This window comes from Mchenga conophoros, linkage group LG20 (genome assembly GCF_057382185.1).
Source record: "Mchenga conophoros isolate Kocher_MC1m ecotype Shallow Benthic linkage group LG20, M_conophoros_male_GT1.1, whole genome shotgun sequence".
In the NCBI taxonomy this organism is placed as follows: domain Eukaryota; kingdom Metazoa; phylum Chordata; class Actinopteri; order Cichliformes; family Cichlidae; genus Mchenga; species Mchenga conophoros.
In genome coordinates, this window is record NC_140545.1 from 33,998,807 (window position 1) to 34,025,808 (window position 27,002).

Genomic DNA, 27,002 nt, shown 5'->3' on the forward strand with positions numbered 1-27,002 from the left:
ATGAGCAGGTATTCAATCAGGCTAAATCCACAACTGCATTTTTATGATTTTTCTTTTATAATGAAGGTTTTAATGTTGAAATATAATGACCTGAGGTGTGTTTATTCAGGCAGGGTTTTCTCATGTTTGTCTCACAGCTGTACAGGCAGGTTACATTTTAAGTGACATAACCTGGAATGATGTAACTGTAGCAGCTGAGCACGGTGCAGTCAGCCCAGGTTAATTCCTCACTACCTCACATTACCTGCTCCTGTTCTGGCTTATAGCAAGCTCTACCGTAAAAACCGAATCAGTGGCCGTGCTTTGCTTTAAAAGATGGCTGGTCTGGTTAAAAGACTTGCACACCCTGGACAGAACAGTTGATCAAGGTCGTACAGTTAGGTGGCACTTCAGATCTCTTCATAGAGAGACGGCAAACTGAAAGAGTTTACTATGAACTGGAATGTTCAATATTTACTAATATTTTTTGTTTTATGAAGACGATTGAAGGATTGATGGGTGGAGAATCTGAAATCAATATGTTTTTGTGCAAAACAGCTAGACAACGCGACTTGTTTATTTAACTTAAACAACAAAACTGTTAAAATCCAAGATTAAGGATTAAGATTTAATCTTCATGAAATTTAAAGAAGTCCAGTCATTTTCTTTCAAGCTCCTTAGACAACCATGACCCGGATGACTGAGAACCTTCACACACGTCTTTTTTTGTTTTTTGTTTTCCAGAATTCTAAAATTAAAGTCAGAATTCTGGGGAAAAAAAAAGACATGTCCACCTTTCCATTTCCAATGAGGATCAATGAGCTGAGGAAAATCTCGTGGACAGTCAGTGGTGCTGACAGTTTAAATGTCATTAAGTCAAATATTTGCAAAGGTTTGAGGGACAACATAAAACCTCATTATGTCTTGAAAAGAACCAGAGGCCAAAAACTGAAGGGTAGCATTAAGTTTTGGTCCCGTTGCTCTTGCACGACCTCTTTCTAGTTGGAAGTTTTGTGTTTTCTTTATTTTATTAAACAAATTAAGAACAACATTCAATCTGCTCTGATAAGGCTTCCCTCTAACGTTCCTGTAAATGAACACAACCCAGTGTTTTCTCCACACACTCTGTTCTCAGTCGCTGCTCTTCTTATCAGAAACTACTGCAGGCACATCAAGCCCAAACTTTGTTTTCATCTTAAATAATGGTCCAATTAGCAGTAAACAGACTACTGAAAGATGTAGTAAATCACATTAGGCTTATTCATTCAACGACTTTCACCAAGTGATTTCTCTGATGGGAAAACTGCTATAAATAAATAATCAATAACCATAGCTTTCCCTCACTGCTCTTTACTGTGCATCTTTATTATTTCACTCTGCAAGTAAAGTCAAAGGAAGATCAATATTGAAATCTCCCACACTTCCATGCACGTTGATTACATCAGATGCAACATAACAGGTGTAGCTGGGGTGAAAGTGGGTTGCAAAGAAGCTTGCAGCTGTGCCTGATCTAGCTAAATCAGCTCAAGGTGCACGTGCTACTCGAGCTACCTTTGCACAGTACTAAAACCTCCACATTAAACTGATCTTGTGACTCACAGGGAGTTTATTTTACCCTCCTCTTTGTTTAAAACTTTAACCACATGTATATTGAACACTGTTATGACAGGAAAAACATCTGAATAATGTTTAATGTTGTGGGTTCAATTTCATGTGAAAAATAATGGAAAAACTTAATGTTGTGGCTGCCATCAGAGTGCTGCTGTGGGAGAAAGCATCTACACTGGTTGTAAACATAATAAAGTACCACTGAGCTGTTCCCTTAACATTGCAGTTATGATATGATGATAGTGGCCACCCCTCTTTCTCCTTGTGTAAGAGCTGAGAGCGTAATGGCAGCCGCTGTTATGTAACTGCTGGCACACAGCACCCCCCTCTCTGCCCCCTGCTCTCTCTCTCACCCCTCCAGTGTCATGCCAGTTTGATTCCATTCATACCAGTTCCTGGTGGCAGTGTGACCCAGTTACCCCTTGCTGTTTGTGTATGTATATGTGTGTGTGTGTGTGTGTGTGTGTGTGTGGATCCACCATCACGCCAATTAAAATACCAAAGTCGGAGCGAGAGAGTGAAGAGGAAGCATAATTGTTCATTCATGTCTCTCGCTGCAGTTCAGAGTGAAGGAGAGGAAACTCATTCATTCACTGTTTCTTTAGATCCATCAATAATTCATCACTGCCAAAGCATTAAAATGTGATTCTAACATGTACGGTTCATGTTACACTTCATTCAGTCACATTAAAACATCATACAGGAGCCGATTTCTGCTCAAAAGAAAACAAATGAAAGATTTAGTCGTTAAAATGTTTGAGAAGCAAAATAATTTTGTTTGATTTTATGATTATAGACATGCAGCTGAGCCTAACATGCAGAAATGAAGATTTATTGATTGATTCAAAATAACTTTAAAGAAGATTATTGCCTGTTTTGTTAAAACATTAACATTTGGAGAATCTCAAGTAGAAACAAATTATTTATGACTGAATAGTCATAGTCTTTATTTTAGGTCAGAAACTTGTGAAATAATCAAACAAGATAGTTTATCTATCTCAACAGCTCTAAACACAAGTTACTCTAATTCGCTTTAGTTTTTTTATATCTCAGTTAAATAAAATCCAGTGCGACAAAATCAAAAGGTTAAATATGTTTAAAATTCCATAAAAGAAAGTCCAATTAAGCAGAAAGCAATAATTTAATAAAGCAACTCCAGAAATAAAAATAAAAATATAGAAGGGAAAAGGTGATTATGACAAAACCAAACGGCTCTATGGAATAAAATGGCTCAATAAGGCAAACATCACAAAAGTCTTTGAGTTATTAAAAAAAATCATCCACTGTGCAGATGTAACGCAGGCTGAAACTGTGTGTGAGGCTGTAAACATGCTTCCACTGTGAGGGTTTCAAGAAGACTCGTACTGACCCATTCAGGTGGCTGTTAGAAGAACTGCAGGTTTTTGCTGAAATTTCATGAACAGGAAAACTGAAACTATATAATAAGCAGCGCATCTACATGCTGTGAGAAAACTCTTGATTTTGAAGAAGATTTTCTTGTGCAACAGTAACAGAACGGTTAGAGTTTTCAGATGTCTGAACGTCCCTGAACACGTCATCACCGATGACTCTGTCTCCCACAGGTGTGTTTCTGATCCCCTACCTGCTGATTGTGTTCGTTGGAGGAATCCCCATCTTCTTCCTAGAGATCTCTCTCGGTCAGTTCATGAAAGCGGGAAGCATCAACGTCTGGAACATCGCGCCGCTGTTTAAAGGTGCAGTACGCCACAAAGTGGGACTTTACATTTACCAAAACAAAACACTTTAGTAGGACTTTAACTACTTTTACATTTTTTTTTTAAGTGAAATTTTATAATTCCACCTCTGCAGCGTAGCCTTTGGAATATTTGGCCCATTAATCTGATCATGGGAAGTTTTCTTGCTGTGTATCAATGTGTGTGTGTGTGTGTGTGTTTTTTGTTTTTTTTTATTACCATTATAAGATTTGATCAGATTATAAATTCCACTGCTAATCACTGCATTGTCATGCTTTTCAGTGAATAATAATGAGATATGCAGCTGCAGAAGCCTTAAAATCCAAACGAAGGAGATGAGTTGGACCTAAATTTACAGAAATGTTTGAAAACCAGAATGTCTGTCATAGATCAAAGGACAGAGCATAAATACAGTCATGGTTCGATTGTTCACAATCACAAGCATCTCATAAGTTTTCCTTCCCTGTTTTTAATTTCTGAAGATTTCGTTATTCCTAAAATCCCCCACTGGGGAAAAAAAAGTCCTGGGTGTGCCGCTGCAGACTCTGTTGGCTTCAAGTGCAAACCTGTCGTCAGGCTTTACAAACAGACCAAAGATATTTAAGAATTTTACATTCAAAGACTGAATAAAGGCACCGTGTCGTCAGATTTAGGTCAGTAGAAATGTTGTTGGCCGATCCTTATGAGCGGGTGAGTCTGACACGTCAGTCTGTGAGCGCACATTCAGCTTTCTGTGGAGGTTTATCTGCAGGTGGTAATCTGAGATCTGCTGTACGTGACTCCACACCCGTCTGGAAAACTGCACACACACACACACACACACACACAGACTGTGCATTTGTGAATGTGCTCGTTTCCTTTAACTAAACTTGACCTTCAACTTATCCTTAACCATAAACATCTCTTTACCATAAAATTTTATCATTTATCATGATGTCCTCATAATGTGACTATTTAACTATATTTATGGCCCCACAACACGAGTATTACACACACACACACACACACACACACACACACACACACACACACACACACACACATACACACTCAGTAATAATGCACGTCTTGTACCACTTAATAACGCTTGCACACTGCATTTTTCAGAGGGCTGATCTTTACAGGGGACCACATGACTCTTCGGCTCTATCAGTAGCTAACTTTACTACACCGGCCTCCCTTTGACCTTTAGTGCAGTATTGACAGAGCTCCGCCTTCACATTCATTCAGTCTGATACAGTTACAGGGAGCAACACCAACAGTCAACACCAACAGCTCATTCATCTGTTCTGAGAGTCTCAGCAGGAATGGAGCTAAATATGGAGCAGCAGGAGGAGCATGAGGATGCATGTAGCAGAGCAAAGAACGAGCCAATCACAGGCAGATTTAGTTTTATATATTAGAAAATACAAGGATGGACCTTAAATAAAATAAAATAAATACATTCAAATAGTAGCAGACAGATGTCCAAACATGCATGGAAACACATGAAAAGTCAATATTTGATATAAACATGTTTATTCTGCAGCTCTGCCTGAAGCCCTTTTCTTCTAATTTCTTTATGTAGTCTTTATGAAGCGCCTTGAGGCGACTTATGTTGTGATTTGGCACTATATAAATAAAATTGAATTGGATTAAATGAAAAGATGAGCAGCGTCTGATCTGCCTAAAGGTTGAGTACTTCAGCCTTTTATGTCTTTGTGAGTTCAAGAAGATTTGGAAACATTTCTCTCTACTTTCAAACCTGTCATTTTTTACATTAGCATTTGTTTTTCAATGTCCTCTATAATTTTCTGTAGATTAAATTTCTTTACTGTTAACCCAGGGGCGAGGGAACTCCAGGCCTCAAGTTCTGATGTCCTGCAGGGTTTAGATGTGTCCTTGATCCAACACAGCTGATTTAAATGGCTAAATGACCTCCTCAACATGTCTTGAAGTTCTCCAGAAGCCTGTAATGAACTAATCATTTGAATGAGGTGTGTTGACCCAGGGTGTTAAACCTGCAGGACACCGGCCCTTGAGGCCTGGAGTTCCCCACCTCTGGGTTAAGAGGCTATCATGGGATTAATTTTTGTATTTTTCCTCATATTTTCCTAAAAAACTGACTAATATCATGCTGTAAATTCGATTTCCCAAAATCATTCAGCACAGTTTGGCAGTAATTTTAGCAAAAATGGCAAAAACGTTGCTGTTGTTTGTATGTAGTCACTGAAAAATCCCGTGTGATCAGATTTTGTCCTCACACAGAAACTGTGGGTTTTTCAGGTTAGACCGTTACATGTGTGTTGGATGTGGTTCAGTTTATTGTTGGTCGTCAGAAAGAAAACACGTGGTGCTGGGATGTGGGCCACCTTCAGCTTGTGTTCAGTTTAATAGATAGAGTTCATTTAATTCACAGTGCAGTCTGGATTTTACTGACACGCATAAACTCAGAAATGTTTGTACAAACAGAAGCTTGAGTCTCTATGAAATAATTATTTATTGTGCAATGAAAGTCATCAAATGTACAAGAATAGAAACAAAAATGTTCTGTTGTGTGCTTCAGTCTTTGTATACTTTATGTATAGCAGCAGTCGGATGGTTTATACAGGCTGAAGACCAACAGTGTTTAACAGTGTGTCAGAATAGTCACACAAAAACTACAAAGTATAAAAGATAAGAGAATTTAATAAGCCAGTCCTGCGTCAGATTGGCGACTTGTCCAGTAGCCTGCCCCTCAGTCTGTGGTAGCTGGGCTAGCCTCCCACACGACCCTGATGAGGATAAGCAAAAGAGGATGGATGGATAGTTCAACATCATAACACATGTTTCAGTGAAGTGCATGCATGCAGTTGCAGGCTAGCTCTCAGTGCCCTGCAGTGTCAGAGAAGATTAGGAAAATTTCTTTGTTGCATTTACAGAAGAAACAACCAAAACAGTTTTGTGAGGATCTGTTGCAAAATGACACATTTTCTTTGATTAACCAGGAGAAAGTATGAGTGAGCATCTTTATGCATCATACACCAGCAAGAAAAAAAGAACAAGCTGTAAATGGTGACTAGACTTTAATGACCCCAGTCAGCACAAATAGAAACAAAGAGCTTTAATGAGCTTATGCTTTCATCTCTTTCTGTTAATAAACGTGTTGTTTTCCACCTGCTAAACTCTCCCTGTGCTCTCGTCCTCTGCAGGTCTGGGTTATGCCTCCATGGTGATTGTGTTTTTCTGTAACACCTACTACATCATGGTGCTGGCCTGGGGCTTCTACTACCTGATCAAGTCCTTCACCGCCACGCTCCCGTGGTCCTCCTGCAACAACGAGTGGAACACGCCCAGCTGCATCGAGATCTTCCATCACCAAGACTGCAAAAACGCCAGCTTTGCCAACATCACCATCGGCAGCAGCAACATGACCTGCGCCGACCTGGCCGACGCGCGATCGCCCATCATCGAGTTCTGGGAGTGAGTTTTAAATCTGAATGTTTCCAACTATTTCCTATTACTGAGGTTTGTTTTATATAAAATTCACAGAAGTATTTGTGACGTGTTATAATGGCTGAATGCAGCTGAGAGCCACAGACTAAGCAGGGAGGTAAGAATTAGAGATGGACTAACACATTGTTGGTGTGAATGTGATGACAGAGAAAATAACAGCAGACGTGTCCTGTAGTTATAGGTGAGAATGAGACGCTCACAGATGTGATGTGCAGCTTGTGAAGCTTGCAGCTCCTTTAATGGCCACTGGAGCTATTTTCAGCTCTTCGATCATGATGAAGGCTCACATGTGCTCCTGTTCGTGGTGAGGCTGTGTCGTCCTGGCACCTTATTAACACAGCAGAGCAGCTAATGAGGTGAAGAGATGTTTGTCAGATGACTGAGCTCGTTAGATTTTCAGTTTCGAGTCAGTCAGCAGCGCGCCGGCTCTGAGGAACGAGGTGGCGATGATGTTAAAAGACTGTGAATGTTGTAGGAAGCGCTGCTGCTCTCAGCCAAATATAGAGTGCAGTGTGTGTGTGTGTGTGTGTGAGAAAATAGGCCCCCTTTAGTCTTTTTTTTTAACATCTGCACAGTGTTTTCCGCCAGCTGTCTTTTGCTCCCGTGGAAAGCACAGATCTGCTCTGTGACTCTGACGCTGGGCTCTTTGTGATCTTCTCTGCGCAGAAACAAAGTGTTGAACATCTCGTCTGGTCTGGACGAACCGGGGAAGATGAATTGGGAGCTCATTTTGTGTCTGATGGCTGTCTGGGTTCTGGTTTACTTCTGCGTCTGGAAGGGAGTCAAATCCACCGGGAAGGTAAAACGTTGTTTTTTAAATGGAGTCCCAACCTGTGTCTAGCACTTTGTCACCTTCCCTGTTATATAACATATTAATATTATTATTATTAACTGAGGATCAGATCAGAACATCTGCATGTGAATGAGTCTGTGTCCAGATTATTATAACGAACCAAAACCAATTAAAAATCATAACTAGATGTGAAAAAACCCCACATCCAGCCTGAAGAGGCTTTGGTGCATCTTCGATGTCTCACATCGATTGTTGTCTTGTCTGAATTGTTTAAATTCTGCACCCATCAAACACACCCTACAATACTTTTATATACCACCCAAAGAGACTAACACTAAACATGTTTGCTCAGCACAAAAGTGAACTGAAATGAGCAAACCCACTCTGGAAACTAACACAACTGACAATGAATCAAAGTCAAGACGTCAGAATAAAATCACAATAACAAATTTAAAAAACCCACAAAACTTAAACAACTCCGGTCGGTGTCCCAGGAAAGGTTTACACAGTTAAGAATAAACAGAAAAGTCCCACGAAGGACACACAAACTGAAACGTGTCGAACAAGTAAACGTTAAAAATGTGTTCCAGTTTAACCTTCGAGTGACCGAGTCAGCTTGTTGTGACATTTTTAATCATCAGAACGTTTCCTGCCGCCAAGCTGGTAAGTTGGACGATGAAATGAAACGGCTATGATAAACATAAAGTAGAAAGTGCTGCAGGAAGAAAGGGAACATGTTTAATGTCCTTTATGAACCCTTGCAGTCATTTTAGTCGCTATGGTGATTTGTTTGCTTCACGATCAGGAAATAGACTCGATCTTGAGTGCTTGAAGAGAAAGTAGCTGGACTCCTCTTTGGCTCGTGATGTTTGACTAACAGCTGATGGAGACTCCCAGTATTTATCCCTGTCACCGGGGAAAAGTGCTCAGACTCGCTGTAGATGGCTCATGGTTTGTTTAATAAGCCGCCATCTTTGCTCATCACTTGTCCTTCACAGTGGACATAGATGCCCCTCTTTACTCCTCAAACCATCTTCCCAGTTTTAAATTAAAACAATTTAGCATCTTCAAAAGAGTGTCCTCTCTCCTTAAAGGTCAGATTGAGTCATTCTCATAGATTATTTTTTTTAAAATTTGCAATAAAACTGAAGATACGGAGATCTTGTCTGACTTTAAAAAGCCACTGTTTGAATAATTCTTTACAAAAAGAAGTCGAACAGAGAAGACTTAGTGCTTCCTGTTGTCATCCATGTCCCCTAACTAAGACAATATGTGTGAAACTTTGTTCCCTGAAACTAACTGACCATCCTGAGTTAAAATGTCATTACCACATCACACTGTGACGAAGGTGGAAAAAATACGGGACTGTTCCTTTAAAACTACAACCTTCAAACGACGTGTGTGTGTCATCGGATTGTGATGACGAGACTGTACACGGTGCCGTCAGATGGCAGGCTAAGAGTTGCTATGACTACCCTAGAGGTAGTGGTGGTGGGGAGGAGAGTGTGGGGGTGTGTGAGGTGGCGGCATGTGATTGGTTGTCTGGTAGGAGGGCAGCTGACTGCAGTGGGACGTGACTGAGAGCCACTCGGAGAGCGAATGCCCCCTTTCCTGTACTGTAGGAAAACTCCACTCGGGGACAAACGGGGACATAAAAAATCTGTCCTGGAATTCGACCCAGATCAGCAGCGCAGGAGCACCAAGCTCTCTCTGCATCACTGATAACCATACAGATGATTTAGCTATGAAATCACACAAACTTCATTTAAAAATTTTAAATGGTTCAAAAAAACCATTCTCACTAAAGTTCAACACACAGAACTCTGTAGTTATTCAGATAGTCAAAATGATCTAAACAATTAAAGATTTCATTTTCTTGTTTTATTTTCGCTTGGAAAAAAAACAGAGTGTACTTTATGTAAACAAGGTCTGGTGGCCCTAAAATGTATAATGTAGGCTAGATTTTGTGTTAATGTGTTGGTCTTAAGTAAAACTAAGGTGTAACACTGAATTGATTGACAATTTATACTTTATATTTTAAAAAACACTCAAATGAAGTGGGGACATTTTTGACCCCTGAGGACCACAGGTGCAAGGAAATCGGGAGCACATTATGAGGGTTAAACAGCACCTTTAAAAAGAGAGTAAGGTGGGGCCTTTGCCTTTAAGGTCTGGACAAAAATAAAGACGAGACAGGAACAGAAAGAGAGAAGGACAAAGAAACTGTGCTGGAGTTGGTGAAGCCCCCAACCACGTAGAAAGTTTTCTACATGAGGGAAAACTACTAAACGTGCATAAACACCTAACAGTAACACAGCTCACTGTTACCAGTTAGAGGCCCAGAGGATCTTATTAGCCACGGCTGCGGGGGAACACCCTTCAGAGTGGCCACGCCCCTAATCCAATTATCCAGGTTAAGTTATTACAAATAAATGAACCTTTGAAAGAGTAGGCTGTAAACATGTTTATTTTTACTGTAAGGTTAGATATTTCAGCACTGCTGGAGTCTGCCTCAAGTGGCCATGAGAGGAACTGCATTTTTGGTGGCTTTGATTTTCTTTTGACCCTGGATCTGGTTGTTTGGTCAGCAGTAGGATGATGTGTCGTCTCTTTTGGTCGAGTGTACCAAATGATGAAGATGCCAGAAAGGAGGAAATCCAATATTAGGGCAAAGAGAAGAAAGAGTAGCTAGTTTGCTAGTGTCTCCTGAGGGAAATGTTACCCAGCCTTCTGGTTTGCACTGAGATTCATGACTGTGGTTTCCTAAAGATTACAGAGGACCTGTTATTCTATGACTGTGCACAATGTTTTGAACATGGGCAGAAATCCTTCTGAAAGACCTCTGGTGTATAAAAGTGCACTTCTCATAAAATAAAACTAAATGTAACATTGAGGCAAACAGCTGCCAAACAGAAGCAGCCTGACATCAGAGCCTCTGACGCTGGAAGCAGACAAACACAAATGAGCACAGAGGAGTGAGTCACGCCTGTTCGTGTGCCGACTTGGCAGGAATAATATTAAATGAGAATAGATGAGAATAAATATTTGAAAGCCTGAGTGCATGACTGCCATTTATCCCAAAACACCACCGCTGATGCACAGACAGAACTTTATGATACATACTCATAAAGTTTAGAAACAGAGCAGCCCTTTGAATGGCTGTTATCATTCCTGCATCACCAGCAGGCTGTCTCTTTCATAAACAAGGAGGCTAATGAGTTTTAATGACTTTAATTCATGGTGGACCTGATGGTAAACTAAACGGGAATAATGGGAATGAGAAATGAGTGTTTCTACTTTGAAAGATGAACAAATGTCTCTCCAGATAAGCAGGAAAGGTGACATAGATTCAGTGACTTTTACCCAGGTGGCATCTCAGCAATGACAACGTATTCCCAAGCACCAGCTTCAAGGTCATGATAGTGACGACTTCAAGTAGATTTTATATGCACTTGAGTACATAACCTCTTCAGATTCTCACCATTATCTGGACTGCTCTCCATTTATCATTAATTGGAAAGGATGATAGGACACTTTTGAAGTACAAGCACAGGTACACAAAGTGTCTTCTCTCCATGGGACGGCAGATAAGAGGTATTCAAGGAGCTGATAACTTAGAGTACATAACAAATTCAATTCAATTTTATTTATATAGCGCCAAATCACAACATAAGTCGCCTCAAGGCGCTTCATAGATACAGAGAAAAACCCAACAATCATATGAACCCCTATGAGCAAGCACTTTGGCGACAGTGGGAAGGAAAAACTCCCTTTTAACAGGAAGAAACCTCCAGCAGAACCAGGCTCAGGGAGGGGCGGGGCCATTTGCTGCGACCGGTTGGGCTGAGAGAAGGAAGACAGGATAAAGACATGCTGTGGAAGAGAGACAGAGGTTAATAACAGATATGATTCAATGCAGAGAGGTCTATTAACACATAGTGAGTGAGAAAGGTGACTGGAAAGGAAAAACTCAATGCATCATGGGAATCCCCGGCAGCCTATTGCAGCATAACTAAGGGAGGATTCAGGGTCACCTGGTCCAGCCCTAACTATATGCTTTAGCAAAAAGGAAAGTTTGAAGCCTAATCTTAAAGTAGAGATAGTGTCTGTCTCCCGAATCCAAACTGGAAGCTGGTTCCACAGAAGAGGGGCCTGAAAACTTAAGGCTCTGCCTCCCATTCTACTTTTAAATACTCTAGGAACAACAAGTAGGCCTGCAGAGCGAGAGCGAAGTGCTCTGATAGGGTGATATGGTACTACAAGGTCATTGAGATAAGATGGGGCCTGATTATTTAAGACCTTGTATGTGAGGAGCAGGATTTTGAATTCCAGATTTAACAGGGAGCCAATGAAGGGAAGCCAATACAGGAGAAATCTGCTCTCTCTTTCTAGTCCCTGTCAGGACTCTTGCTGCAGCATTTTGGATCAGTTGAAGGCTTTTCAGTGAGTTTTTAGGACTTCCTGATAATAATGAATTACAGTCGTCCAGCCTGGAAGTAATAAATGCATGAACTAGTTTTTCAGCGTCACTCTGAGACAGGATATTTCTAACTTTAGAGATGTTGCACAAATGGAAGAAAGCAGTCTTACATATTTGTTTAATATGTGCATTGAAGGACATGTCCTGGTCAAAAATGACTCCAAGGTTCCTCACAGTGTTACTGGAGGCCAAGGTAATGCCATCCAGAGTAAGAATCTGCTTAGAGACCATATTTCTAAGATTTTCAGGGCCGAGTACAATAACCTCAGTTTGATCTGAATTAAGAAGCAGAAAGTTAGCGGCCATCCAGGTCTTTATGTCTTTAAGACATTCCTGCAGTTTAACTAATTGGTGTGTGTTATCTGGCTTCATGGACAGATAGAGCTGGGTGTCATCTGCATAGCAGTGAAAATGTATGCTATGTCTTCTAATGATGCTGCCTAAGGGAAGCATGTATAATGTAAACAGAATTGGTCCTAGCAAACCATCCAAAATTTATTTTGAGCACCAAGGATCTGATTTTTAATGCACATAAGTTAAAGGAAGAACTTAAAGTCTTACAGAAGATATGCAAATGCTGTTTTTTGTTAATCTCTTACAGTAAAATTGTGAATCTCTTGATGTCTGATGTTAACAGGACAAATAACAGAAAAACCATCAGGATACAGGATGGGTTTAACTGGAACCCACAAATAGAACTTTTTCACCTTAAAAGGTTTTTAATATTTTCTTTGTATGTTTTAAAATAAAACTTCATGGTGTTAAAAAGTCTGAGATCAACACTGAAAACTCTGCTGTTTTCTATTTGTTTCGCTTTAATCCCAAAATATTTACTTCCTGCTGAAAATGCCAGCTGACCGTTAAGTCTTTGACAGATCTGGAAGAATTTCAGGATATCCCGCTGTTTGCTCCACCCCCTTTTTCCTTTAATGTCAGCAGTATTAGAGCTGCACGAACAGTACCAGCTCTAATCATGTTGTCCTTGCACGATCTGACAACAAAATAAAACTACTTCTGCAAGCGCAGGAAACCGCAGGCGATATTCTACAGCTGATTCATTTGGACTGTGTTGTGATTTAGAGGTAAAGTGTGTCTGATGTGCTAAAAACAGGAAGCTGGCATCTGATATGATCCATCTCCACCTCCTGGCTTCTCCGCTGTGTTTGTGCTGTTGGAGCCTTTTGAAGCATTTTTAATGGAATCATCTCTTGGCTGGCTGTGCAGCAAAAACATCTGTGCTTGCCGTTCAAATGCAGAATCCAGAACCAATGGGTGGTGTCACAGTGGCTATGCCCCCCCCTTATACACAGTATCTGGCTCCAAGGAGCTTCTTGTGATGTCAGGAGTTTTTTAGAGTTCAGGTGTGCAGGAAAGCCCAAACGAGCCAGCAAGCTTTGGTTTTTACGCAGTTCTCCGAAGCTTTTAGTTGTGTTACAGCTCTGCTTTGGATCCAGGGTTTGAGAACTTTGTGCACCACCCTTTTACTAACTTTCAGTCCAACAACAAAAGTTCCTCTTTTCTCTGAATAACAGTCAGACTTGTGACACTTTCTCTTAGTTCTGCTTTAAACGCAGGGCACGGGTGTTATCTGAGCGCTGCTTCAGTGGAAGGGCTCAGACTTATTTCATTGATTACCTGGAAACAGAGATCAGGACTTCTTTTGTTTCTGGATATTTTCATTTATTTCCGTGTTTACATAAAAATGTGACAGACCTTTTATGTGCTCGCAGACTTTTTGACCCAGAGAACAAAGGGAAGTGAATCATGCTCTTTGAAAACTAACCAGCTGCTGTCAGGTGGTGTTAAAAGCATGATTAATGGGAAGAACATCTAACAGTGTAGGAGTGTTTCTGAAAAGCTGGAACACAGTGTTGCTGTCGAGTTAAAGGTCGTCATAACAAGCAAACACACATCAGTTTTGTTATTACTCCATTTTGAAAAGGAAATCGCACTAAGCTGCTGCAAAACTAGAGCACACATCTGTAAACACACACTCGCACACCCTCGACACACACGTTCCCAGGATCAGATAAATGGCTTTTTCTTCTCTTTTTTTTTTCTTGTTTTCACTGCTTCAGTTTAGGGTGTTGCCAAAATGACCCAATCAAAAACAGCTTCACTTATCAGACTGAGCATGTGCAGTAGAAACCTCTGTGCTCACCTGAATAGAGACGAATCCAGCAGCTTGTTTCTGTGTTGCATTCATGAACCCCGTGTCCTCATATTATCTGGGTCAGCTGTGTCTTCACAGCAGTTTGATGAAGTGAATGTAGAAGATGTTCAGTGAAAGGGCTTTTAAGTCTGCAGGCTGGACTCTGCAGGAACTTCCTGTTGGTTTTTATTTAATTATAGATAGAAATGTTCTGCCGTGATCCGGGTCAGGTTGCAGAGATACCCAGACCTCCTCCAACTCTTTAGGGTGGGGTTCCCAAACTAGCAGCGGCTCTACTTTGAGCACCTCATGAATGAAAGATCATCCACACAGGATGAGAGTAGTAGTGACGTAGCAACCGTAGACCATGTGATGTGAGTAAAAATCTGAGGAAAGAAGAGCAGGCGGGTCCAAAGTTAACGTTTTCTCTGTGTTGAGGTAGGCAGCTGCCAGCGAGACATGGTGATAGTGCTGATTCAGTTATGATGGGGGGTAAATACACTAAAGAGCTGCCTGCAGAACTAGAGCCTGGGATGTCTGCTAGCAAGGAGATACATGAAGAAGTAAGAGCGCTGATGCTTTCCAGAGGAAGCTGTTTTCACGCTTGTACTCTGAGTCTTATTGTTTGGTCACGCTGCAACCAGGCTGTGACAGTTCATTTCTTACACGGTGAAGAGAGGAAAGTTTGTTTTGGTCCCTTAAATGTGAAAAACACTCAAAACCAAATCCTAACATGTTAGTTTTGGGACACAGGTTCACACGGTGTGACCTAAACGTCGAGCTCCATTCATGGGGTAGTTTACACACATACGGTATCTCTTATGTAAGAGTCTGTGTGTGTTTGTGTTTTTAGTCTCATGGCAAGTCAAGGCGCGTTCGCAGGGCTCTCAGTACCACCAGAAACATTATCTGCTGTTTGTCTTCAGCAGGAGGCTGAAAGCTGAGCATCAGGTCAGAGCAGGGCGAGACAGCCTGAGACACACAGAGAGAAAAGAGAGAGAGACAGACAGCCAATCCAGTCACAAAGGCAAGATGTCTGCTCTTAAAGGAAACATTCGTTTGAATTAATTTTAAAAACCCACATTTAATTGGGCGTAATGTTCGACTTTTTCATTGTAGATATTAATCTTGTTTACAGTAAAGTAAACAGGCAGAGCAGACAGTAGAGTTCTGACATGATTACGTGCTTGACTGAAGTGTGACCTCGGAGTATTTGATAGTGAGAAATGCCCACAGTCACCTTCGGCCCCAGAAAATAAGATCGCAGTGGGATTAAAGCTGAAGTGGAGTCTTGGATATGTGGAGCCACAAACAGACCCCTGGGTGATGGCGCGGTGGCTACATGCATGTTTTGTCTTTGTTACTATGAACATGTTTCTGTTACACCCTTGTCCTTACATCCAGAGATTTCTCTCTTTAGTGTCACGTGACTGTCGGATGAACAGGCTTCTTTAAAAGACCCAAAGTGAGACGACTCGTTAGCAAACCGGCCTACAGATCCTGGCATTAATCATGCTGCATATACAGAGATCTGTTGATTTATCAGTGCGATCAAATTTATATCAGTTTACATAAAAGTATCAGGATTAAAAGAACTCCCCGTGATGAACGAATGCAATGAAAATGAGAATAATATGCCAGAAATGGCTGAATAAGCAGAAGATCAAAAGGTCATGTGCGAGCTTTAAAAATATGAATCGCTTTGAGAAACGTTTCAAACAGACGACTGAAATGTTTTTTCTTATTCCTTAACACACTGAACCGAACGACCTGAGCTTCACACTGTGAGTGTGCGTCAACCTGAGAAGGTGCTCCGCTGTGATTGCACTGACACTCGACCCTAACTGGGACCCGGCGCTCTCCGTGGTGCTGAAATGCCACATTCCTCCGTGTGTGTGTTCTGTCTCAGCAGGTCTCAGATCAGGTTCATTTTGCTTTCCTCTCATTTGTTTTCGTTACCTGATTCTCATGGATTTTTTTTTAATGGCAGAAACCCCCTGGAGATTTTTAGGTCAGGAAACAAAACCCCTTCTTCTTCATTCCCCCTATGTAACACAAATTCACTTACCTGATTTTGATTAGGTAAATGAATTTGTGTTACTCCAATTCTGCAAACATAAAACCGTCAAACGCACGAAAGTTCACTGTGCATTTATCTGCAGGTGAACAATGAGACAGTCTAACCTGCTTGTTTCACAGGCAGGTGATTAAAAACAGACAAAGAGTTTCTAGTTGAAGCTTTGACAGACTGATGGATTCAGTGAAAGAAGTGTGTGTTTTATGATAGTATGGTTGTGTTTCAGATTGTGTACTTCACGGCCACCTTTCCCTACGTGGTCCTCATCATCCTGCTGGTCAGAGGGGTGACCCTGCCCGGAGCCTACGATGGCATCATGTACTACATCAAACCCAACTGGTCCAAACTGGAGGAGGCTCAGGTCAGTTCATCATCCTGAAATCTCACTTACAGGCAGACTTTGTCATTGCATGGGGCAGTTTGAATCACTGGGCCTCTCCTTCTGACATTAAAGGGTCTTCATTATAAAATTATGAATTTTAGTTTTTGTCATGTGCGTTCATGGTGAATACACCAGCAGGATTGTCTTTAGGTTGTTTAGGTAGAAGTTTTAAACCTAATGTAGGGAGTAGAAAACCGAGATATTTGTGTTAAAACATAAAAGTAACAAAGTGTCGTAAAAAAGAAATACTCAAAGTACAGATACCTGCAGTATTTGTACTTCGTTACTTCGCTCCTCTGTTGGGGTGGGTGAAGCACCTGAAAGTGCACGAGTGGGAGGTTTAAATCCAGTTTTAGGCTGTCGGGCTGGCTGTTGTTTTTTATGGCTTGAGCATCCAAGATGCTGCAGCGTTTGTCATTAAATGTTTGCATCAAACATCAAACCCATGTGACTCCACAGGTGTGGATAGATGCTGGCACTCAGATCTTCTTCTCCTACGCCATCGGCCTTGGTGCTCTGACTGCTTTAGGCAGCTACAACCGCTTTAACAATGACTGCTACAAGTACGACACACACACACACACACACACACACACACACACACACACACACACACACTTCACCAACTCCTTCAACCTCAGTCATCATATCTAAACCCTGTGAATCTTTAAATTTACTCCACCTTAAACCTGATCGTGACCTTAAACGCCTTGTTTCCTCTCCTCTTCCTCACAGAGATGCCTTCATCTTGGCGCTCATAAACAGCGGGACAAGTTTCTTCGCTGGCTTTGTGGTGTTTTCTATTCTTGGCTTCATGGCTGCGGAGCAGGGAGTCGACATATCGCAGGTTGCTGAATCAGGTATTTACTCACACCGGACCTGTTCTAATAATTTCCTCCAATGCACTTTTTTATTCTTGGGCTCTATTTTACACGATTCACAGTGTAAATGATTATTTTAATACGCTGCCCTTCAGTAGACCTTCAGTTCATCTGCTGTTTTAGCTCCTCCCTATAAACGCTCTCAAAAAGCTAACATCCATCTGATTGGCAAACTTCCAGAAGCCTACAGAGGGGCAGCACTGAGTACTGGTGTCCATGCTGCGCAGAAAGAAATAAGAGCAGGCTGAAACCTGAGCTTTGAGCTCATGGGGATTACTTTTACATAAGTGCACAGTGCTATTTGAACCATGTTCAATATAAACATAGAACATAGTAACATTATACACGAAATATGAGATAAAAAAATCAGATCATCTAAACAAACGGTGTCGTTGGTGGTGCTCTCCTATTTCGACCCCAAAGCCTCTGAGGCTGGTTTAACAAAAATGCATCATACTGAGCTTTAAATATAGATGGTAACTGGACTGGTTCTTACATAGTGCTTTTCTACTCACTGAGCACTCAAAGCGCTTTATACAACTCCTGCAGTCACCCAATCACACAAGCACTTTATCTAAGGTTTTTTTAGTGCTTCTATCTAACATTCACTCACATTCACACTCCGATGGAGTGCATCAGAGAGCAACATGGGGTTAGTATCTTGCCCAAGGATATTTGGCACGTAGATTGGAGGAGCCGGGGATCGAACCACCAACCTTCCAGTGAGTAGGTGACCAGCTCTACCACCTGAGCTGCTGCCACCCCACTGTGCTTTGGTTTTCCAGCATAACGAGGGTAACTGTCAGTCAGATTGTTAGTTGTAAAGACGGAGGATGAGCAGCATCTCTGTATCACTTCTCGGGAGGAGAAACGAGAACCAAGAGAGTTTCACTGTAACGATGCATTAAAATACAAAAAAAATATCCAAATCTTTACTCTCTGTCTCACACTTTTGGATGTGCTATACATTCATATAGAAGCAGCGCTTGCATCCACTGTGGTGCATGTTCCAGCTTTGATAATCCTTGTTTTAAGAGCCAATCACAATCCAGATTCTAGGAAAAACAGGAAGGGGAAAAAGCGTCAGGTCACATGAGGTCAGCTGATAATTGTGTAGCCTCGACGATTTCAAATGGTGGTTATAAAAATAATGATTACAGAAGGATTCACTGCACTGTAATGAAGACCTGAATGAACCCGTGTGTGTGTGCGTGTGTGTGTGTGCGCGCGTGTCAGACTCCAGCCAGCAGTGTGTGTATTAATAGCTAAGCATCACGTGACGTGGCATCACAAACACACCGTTATATTTAGCTTGTCCACAGAAGGCTGCAGCTCTGAGCGGCTGTTCGGATCAAAGCTTTTCATTCAAACTTAATGAAGACTTTATGTAACCACAGAGCTAATGTTTACAGCCAGGTGAGAATAGTCACATGACAGTTCTTTGGCTATTTACACCTGGCCTCTTCAGCCCCCAGATAAAGAGCAACAGTCCTGGTGGAGGCGTGGTTGTGATAAATATACAGTTAAAGGGCCAAGAATTCTGAAAACTGCAATAACTCAAGAACAAAGCGACGAGGATTTTCAGTTTGATGCTGTTGATGTGTTCAAGAGGCTGAGCTGTAACACTGTTAAACTAAAACTGATCATTTTTCCGTCCATCCATCTGATGCCCAGATCTCCAGCTCTTCTGGAGGGATACTGAAGTGTTCCCGAGCCGTCTGATAGACACGGTGTCAGCCTATTTCAACTCTCCCACTTGGAGCAGTAACTCCACCCTTTTCTGACAATCATACTCTGAGACTTGGAGGTGCTCAATCTTTCAGTCCGCTTCATTTCTGTTGTTCAGATTTATGAGCAGTTGAGAATATTTAGGTTCATTTAAGGTTCAATAACATCAGCGTTGCTGACTCACTGATTTATGGTTGTTATCGACCCTCTTATTTATGACTTTGGTCAGGTGAAAGCAGCGTGATCGATATTATTATGGAGATTTTTAAAAATCTGGGCTGGTAATAATCAAAATGAGTTTTATTGTATTTCAATTTCTCATTCATAAATTTTCAAGCCTCAGAGGTTAAACCAACAACACTACAACAAAGCCTCGTCCAAGGTGTGGCATTAAAAGCATCTTATTTTATCTAGTTGCTCTAATGGTAAAGTACAAGTTAAGATTATATATACACTTTATCCCAAATTATCATGCACTGTTTATCAGAAAAACTGGGATGCCAAATCAGTCAACACACCCTGTAAGAAACTAGCTTCAATAAGCTATAATAGCTCAATAAAAGTAATATAATAACGTTTAATAAAAAGGCTCAATAAGGTGAAGCTTGTACAACAGAAAGGAGCTCGGTCATACAGAAATAAAACTGCTTTATAAGTAAAAGATTAAATAACATTCAGAAGAACAACATTCAAACCAATCAATCGAATAAAGTTATTCTTTAATGTAAAACAAACAAATAAACTAAAACAAAACAGAAGATGGATCGCTGTGTTCCTCTCATGTGTGACTATAATGAGATGTGCATTAATGAGTCACTAAAGTCTTCATCATGTTCTCATTTCATCTGCCTGAAAATATTTTCGTGTACCTCTCAGGAATGGTGTGTGTGTGCGCGTGTGTGTCTGTGTGTGTGTCTGTGTGTGAGGACAGGAATCTTTTTATTTAATCTTGCTGTAAAAAGAACAAAAGTAAATCCAATTTACTGAATCCAATCTGACACGTCTATACTGGTTTAAAGTATTAGCATCTGTGTGTGTGTGTGTGTGTGTGTGTGTGTGTGTGTGTGTGTGTGTGTGTGTGTGTGTGTGTGTGTGTGTGTGTGTGCAGTATTAACTGTCGGATTATTTAAGCGAGGCCTTTCACCTCACATGCGACAGCTCTCCAGTGCATATTTCTGTGCTGCCTGATGAAACACGCCGTGATTTGTCCTGCTGTAAATATTTGTCCTGCACCTTTAATCTTTCTGCATATCAGCAAATTTATTTTGTGGTATTTGAAGCTGACCATAGCTGAGCAGATGAGACTTTTTCATAATCAGGACAAACAAGCATTTAAAGTAGAACAACCTACTTTCAAAGCTGGATGTTTTATGATGTTTCTGTTACAGCATGATGACGTCAGCCTGTTATTGCTTCATTGTGACATCGCAGAGTGTTGTGTTGAAAAAATAAAATGGGTGTTGTACAGGTCTCTCCGCGCCCTTTCATGTGATACAGTACGTGATATGGTCAAGTCAACCTTGATCGTGGATACTAACAATGACATCATGGTCAAACGCTTAGCCAACCAATTTCATATTTATGACTCTTTTCTTTTAATATTTATACTGTAGAGCCAGAAAATGAGCTGGTGGCGCTGCAGCTTTAAATTCTGCACACGTTACATCTTCTGTGCACATGTTGGAAAAACATGCTGTATGAGCCAAACCTTGAGCCGCATGTTAAAATCCTGTGAAGTCTCTAATGCCTGTGTTTGTGTGTGTTTCAGGTCCAGGTCTGGCCTTCATTGCATATCCAAAGGCAGTCAGTCTGATGCCGGTGGCCCCGCTGTGGGCGGCGCTCTTCTTCTTCATGCTGCTGCTGCTCGGACTGGACAGTCAGGTGACCAACACACTCTGTATCATACCTTTAATCAGCTGCGCATTTTCTCAATAAGTTTGCAGGAGTAACATGGAAATATAAATATCTATAAATATGGGTGTCATGTGGTTATAAACTGAATTTATGATATTTCCCGCAGGATTTTGGTAAATGTTTAATAGATCAGTGGTCCTAATGCAGAGCCTTGGGGGACACCACAGAAGCAAATGATTGGAGAGAAATTTTAACTGGTTTTCAATATTTTACTTGTATTCAGCTTTATTCCTCCACTTCTGTTCAGCAAAGAGACACTGAAGACACTGTATGTCTTTCTCCATGTCTGTCCCTGCAGTTTGTCGGGGTGGAGGGTTTTGTTACCGGGATTCTGGATCTGTTTCCTGGAAAGCATTATCATCGCTACAAAAGGGAGATTGCTGTGGCGATATGCTGTTTACTCTGCTTCATTATTGACCTCTCCATGGTGACACAGGTTGGATGAACAAAGACTTTTCCCTCAAAAATTTAAATTTTTGATGATTTATACCATTTTTAAATAAACTGTCTTTTCTTACTAGCTCGTAGTAACAAAAATGAAAAAGCATTAACGTGTGAAGGAGCTTATGAGAGAACAAGAAACACTTCAGCTGATGAACTGGTTTACTAAATCGACACTGTTCACTGAGCCGTCTGTTCCTCTGTCTCTGCAGGGAGGGATGTACGTCTTCCAATTGTTTGACTACTATTCGGCCAGTGGGATGACTCTGTTGTGGCAAGCATTCTGGGAATGCATAGTAGTTGCCTGGGTCTACGGTATGTAATAAACACAAACACACAGTGTAGTGCTTCATAGCAACGTGATTGTAAATAGAGCCTTTGTGAAGTTTGTCAGTGAGGTAACCCATCTCAAAATAGGTCTGAAAATCATCTCAGATGATGTGATATTAGAGGTCACGGGTCAACGTGTTTTTTGTCACAAGCTAATATAAAATACAATATCACAGAATAATATGGCAACAAAAGACTATTAAGCTTTGTCATAGTGTGAATACAATCATGGAGAATTTCTAGTGTTTTATGACGTGAGTGGGGAAGAATCCTCAGCATCTTCCTGTCTTTGACTTGCTGATTAATGAACTGCAGGTGCTGACCGCTTCATGGATGATGTGGCTCGTATGATCGGCTACCGGCCTTTCCCCTGGATGAAGTGGTGCTGGTCTTTTATAACTCCATGTGTCTGCATAGTAAGACTGAACAACACTATCCCATCCAGAAATAGAAACCCACAACCACACACACCAGTTTTCCTCCAGGCTATCAGGCACTAATACCAGTTTATTAAGAGCTGAGCGCATACGTACATTTTTGATTATTGTAGAGGAACAAATTCAGAAAAGATTTATATTGATTATACACTTATATTTACCTTTTGCTGTCTCTTGAGCATACAGCAGAATCATATTAAAACTAACAGGCATAGACCAACATTATTCATCAGTTCTGCTGTGACAACATAATGAAATCTCACAGTATCAACACCACAAATCATGTAAATGATGCCAAATATGTGCCAATCTTCCTCTTTAATCTCCCCTTTCTTCCCGTAGGGTATCTTTCTGTTCCACCTGGTGAACTATAAGCCCCTGACCTACAACAATGTGTACGTGTACCCATGGTGGGGCGAGGTGATCGGCTGGTGTCTGGCTCTGTCCTCCATGCTGTGCATTCCTGTCAGCCTTCTCTACAAACTCTTTAGAGCCAAGGGAACCTTCAAAGAGGTAAGCGCCAGCTCACCCTGGACGTGCACGCTGAAACAAAGGGTTATGAATGTATTTAAAAAGCATAGGTACAGACTTACCTCACATGCAGACTTTAAATTGACCTAAAACTGATGTAGTTACTATCCAGATAACAAAATTAGCCGAGACCACAAAAAGTTTTACATTTAGATTTTATAAGGTAAAAATGTAAAAGGCAAACCTCAGTCTACCTGAAATTTGGTTTAAAATAAGGTTTTATGTAACTGTAATGTATGTCCCAGCGCTCGTAGCTCGGTATGAAGAGCAGAACATGTGACTTAAACTAATGCAAACACTCCTATTGAGTGACAGCAGAGGTCATTTCTAAGATATCACATCACGCTGCCCAACTTTATATAGAGTCGTTGTTGTAACATAAGCACACGTGGTGACACATGTTACCCTTCAAATTCTGGGAAATATACCTTAAATGAATAATAAAACACATGCAACATTACAGATGAATTAAACTTTTCTTCTCTGAACATTCTGGTTTCTAAGCTTGTTGAACCAACTTTGGCTAAGAATTTTTATTTTACAGTTAATCACCTGCTACAGTTTTGCAGAACAATTAACTTTAACGCAGCTGTATTAAATACAAATAAGTCAATAAACATGCATCATGCATCATGATAAGCTCAAGGATCTGGAAGTGACAGGTTAAGTTCGATGGAGAGGGGAGAGCGAGTACAGTGGGACTGGTGCCACTAGTTCTCCTTGACAGATAAGTTGTCATCTTCCATGCTAATTTTAGGTGACCATGGCCATCAGCTAGTGATCAAAGCAATCACAAGGATGTTTTAGGAACAGTATTGTCTTTGAGACCTAGTGACAGACTGCAACCTCTTGCAACCAGTTGGAGGATAGCAAGACATATTTTTGTGACCGAGGCCTCACTAAGGAAATTTTGTTGGGTATACGTCTAGAGACACAAAAAGTATTTGCTTTGAAATGGAGATAATTTAGTTTGCACAGTCCAGGTCAGCATGTCTAACTTCTAAACAGGAAAAGCTTTAATCAAACCAAGCGATTCCTCCAGATCACATGACTTGCAATCTGTGTGACCACGTGTTTGTATGAGGTGCAGTAAGGGACATTATTACTGAAACGCTCTCACACACACTACTGAAATTTTAGCTCTCACACACACTACTGAAATTTTAGCTCTCACACACACTACTGAAATTTTAGCTCTCACACACACTACTGAAACGCTCTCACACACACTACTGAAACGCTCTCACACACACTACTGAAATTTTAGCTCTCACACACACTACTGAAACGCTCTCACACACACTACTGAAACGCTCTCACACACACTACTGAAACGCTCTCACACACACTACTGAAACGCTCTCACACACACTACTGAAACGCTCTCACACACACTACTGAAATTTTAGCTCTCACACACAACTGAAATGCTCTCACACACACTACTGAAAAACCAAGGCATTTCAGTTGAACAGGAAGGCGTTTCAGTTGAACAGGAAGGCGTTTCAGTTGAACAGGAAGGCGTTTCAGTTAAACAGGAAGGCGTTTCAGTTAAACAGGAAGTTAATTCTTGACAAGGAAACTGAAGGAAAAAGTGTTAGATTTCAAACAAACCACCACACAGATGTCTACTCAGCAACCTGTTAGTTAGGGGTGGGTTTTTATAATCAATTTATTGATTAAAATCGATTCTGGCTTGGATAACGTGAAATCGATTCATTAAAATCCTGAATCGATTTTTTAATATAAATTTATTTTACCCGAAATGCCAGAATCTCTGGTGAAACCTCACAAAATTTCAACAACCACCAAACAGCTAAGACAGTAAATGAGAGCAGGTACACGGCTTCTGCACAAAGACGTAAACACACAGCGCGGACCCGCGGATCAGAATCAGTGAGATGTCGCCTTTCTCACCCGACAGCACGGACACGGTCGGGGCTGAAAGCCGACAGCTCGCTGACTCTGATCTGTCGGCAGGTCCGCGCTTTGTTTTCACGCCGTTTTTGCGCCGATTCTAAAGCTGTTAGTTTGATCTCTCTCCAAACAATATTGACTGAACCAGCAGCAAAAGATCCAAACTGCGCTTCACATAAACATCGTCATGAATTCGCTCACTGTTTTGCTTCCACCACGATAAAATCGCACGTCATGCACAGCCCTCTCTTTCTCTCTCTCTGTACTTCAAGAACAGTTTCCGGTCTAAAAATCTGTTTTCTGTATTATTCGCTTGCTTGTTATGCACAAGTCTACTGTTGTTTACAGCGCAGTCGGCCGCTGTTTTTTTTTTTTGTTTCATTTTACATACTTCCGAAAAGAAAACCTAATTTCTGCCGTTCAATACTGAATAAATTTAAACTTTTTAAAATTATGCAAAATGCAAAACGTTAGCCGTGTCTCTAATAAAACCGCTGTAACGTCAGAGGTAACGTTCATATGTTAATGGTTTTCTTTAGTTTTTGATGTACTGCAGAATATTTTTTATAAAATCCCAGGCCAGGAAAACCACCTTCATGTTTTTATGTGTTTTATCTTCAGCTACTTTGACACAAAGGCATCTGCTGTGATGCTCACACCTTTGATAAAGTCTTGCGTGTGTCAGCTTCCTTTTTTTAAATACAAAAATATGTAAATGTACTGATCTGAATTATAATATTTCTGACTGTCAAAATTCCCCATAATCAAATCGAATTGAATTGAATCGAATCGTGGAACAAATCGATTCTGGACCTTAGTGAGACAGCTGCATTACTTAACAATATATTAGCCTCAGCATAAGTCAAAATTTAGAATAGCGGGAGACGTGCATTATCCTGGTTATTTTTTTTGGCATATGTGCTTTTTGTCTTTTTTTTAGCAAAGAAAAATATCTTAAAATCATCAAAAAAAACCAGGGAGAGAAGGCTTAGCGTTCCTCCATTTAGCACAATGGATATGATATTTACTCAAAAGTATTGTTAAGATATTCATTGTGTGTACTCATGTTGTACAGTGTTTAACTGCATTATGGTTACTGTGGTTTAACAGAGACAGTATTTTAGTTGCCACCACAAGGAGGCACTGTTTCATTGTAAGAGCACGGATGCTGTGTCATCACGCCCCTAAGAAAAAAAAAAGTATACCACAACGAAAATGGCACCCATGAGAAAAGTTTTGCCGCGTGTTAATGAGGAATAAAGTTCCCAAAAATATTAAGGACATTTTTGCCTCCGTCGTCATTTTCCTTCGAGTTGATCGCTGTCGATGCTGCAATACTCAACAAGTATGATGATGTTAATAATGTCTGAGACATCCAATGCTAGATGATCCATATAAAAAAAATTATGATGTAATTCAAACAGTGGCACATAATTAATATTTAGGGAAATCCAATTTTTTAAGTTGCACCAAATACATTGTGTGATAGGGCATAGGAAAAAAAAAGATGTTCTAGGGTTTCATTTTCATCAGTACAAAAAGAACACTGATCCACCTCAAAGCCAAATCTCTTTTTTTAGAAATTCTGCCACAGTATTAGTTTTGTTTAAAGTGTGTTTCTTTAACTTTAGGTAGAATAGGCTATTTCATAAATTTTTAGTATGCTTTATCCAGTGTATATGAAATAACTAAATTAGAACCATGCCATGTAACCATTCTGTTGTAACTATGAAATATTTTGTCTTTGAAGAAACTACTAACAAATTTCTTATTGCATTTTTATCAAACAGCTGACATTGCCCTAGCAATAAATTTGGGAGCACTGATGAGAAATTATTGTATATCATAAAAATTTTAATCAAATGAAGCAGAGGCAGTGGGACCAGTTCACAAAATTTGTTATATTCTCTTTGAGAACAGTTTAGACAATATTTTTCTGAAAAGTCTGTGTAACTTAGAATGACACCGTTATCATCCAACAAATCTGTTATGAATATAATATTTTTGTTCAAACCAGTCACTCTTGAAAATTGATTTTTGATTAAGTGTTATTACCCTATTATTCCATAAGGTTGAATTATGGGGAGAAGTTGTGGGTAAATCTCATTTTCCCAAAAATGCAACGTCTGTTTTGGAAAGTTTGATATCTTTATGGGGATTTTA

General features: G+C 40.5%; 1 protein-coding gene across 1 annotated transcript in view; it reads left to right on the plus strand.

The window, feature by feature from the left end:
• slc6a8 (solute carrier family 6 member 8) overlaps positions 1–27,002 on the plus strand; it is a 48,794-nt gene that overhangs the window by 13,580 nt on the left and 8,212 nt on the right. Inside the window, exons 2-12 of the mRNA XM_085260228.1 lie at positions 3,171–3,302; positions 6,473–6,743; positions 7,443–7,575; positions 16,505–16,639; positions 17,120–17,223; positions 17,396–17,520; positions 21,038–21,150; positions 21,482–21,619; positions 21,837–21,939; positions 22,270–22,370; positions 22,734–22,904. Of these exons, the coding sequence (XP_085116354.1) occupies positions 3,171–3,302; positions 6,473–6,743; positions 7,443–7,575; positions 16,505–16,639; positions 17,120–17,223; positions 17,396–17,520; positions 21,038–21,150; positions 21,482–21,619; positions 21,837–21,939; positions 22,270–22,370; positions 22,734–22,904 (1,526 nt within the window). The remainder of the gene's footprint in view (positions 1–3,170; positions 3,303–6,472; positions 6,744–7,442; positions 7,576–16,504; positions 16,640–17,119; positions 17,224–17,395; positions 17,521–21,037; positions 21,151–21,481; positions 21,620–21,836; positions 21,940–22,269; positions 22,371–22,733; positions 22,905–27,002) is intronic.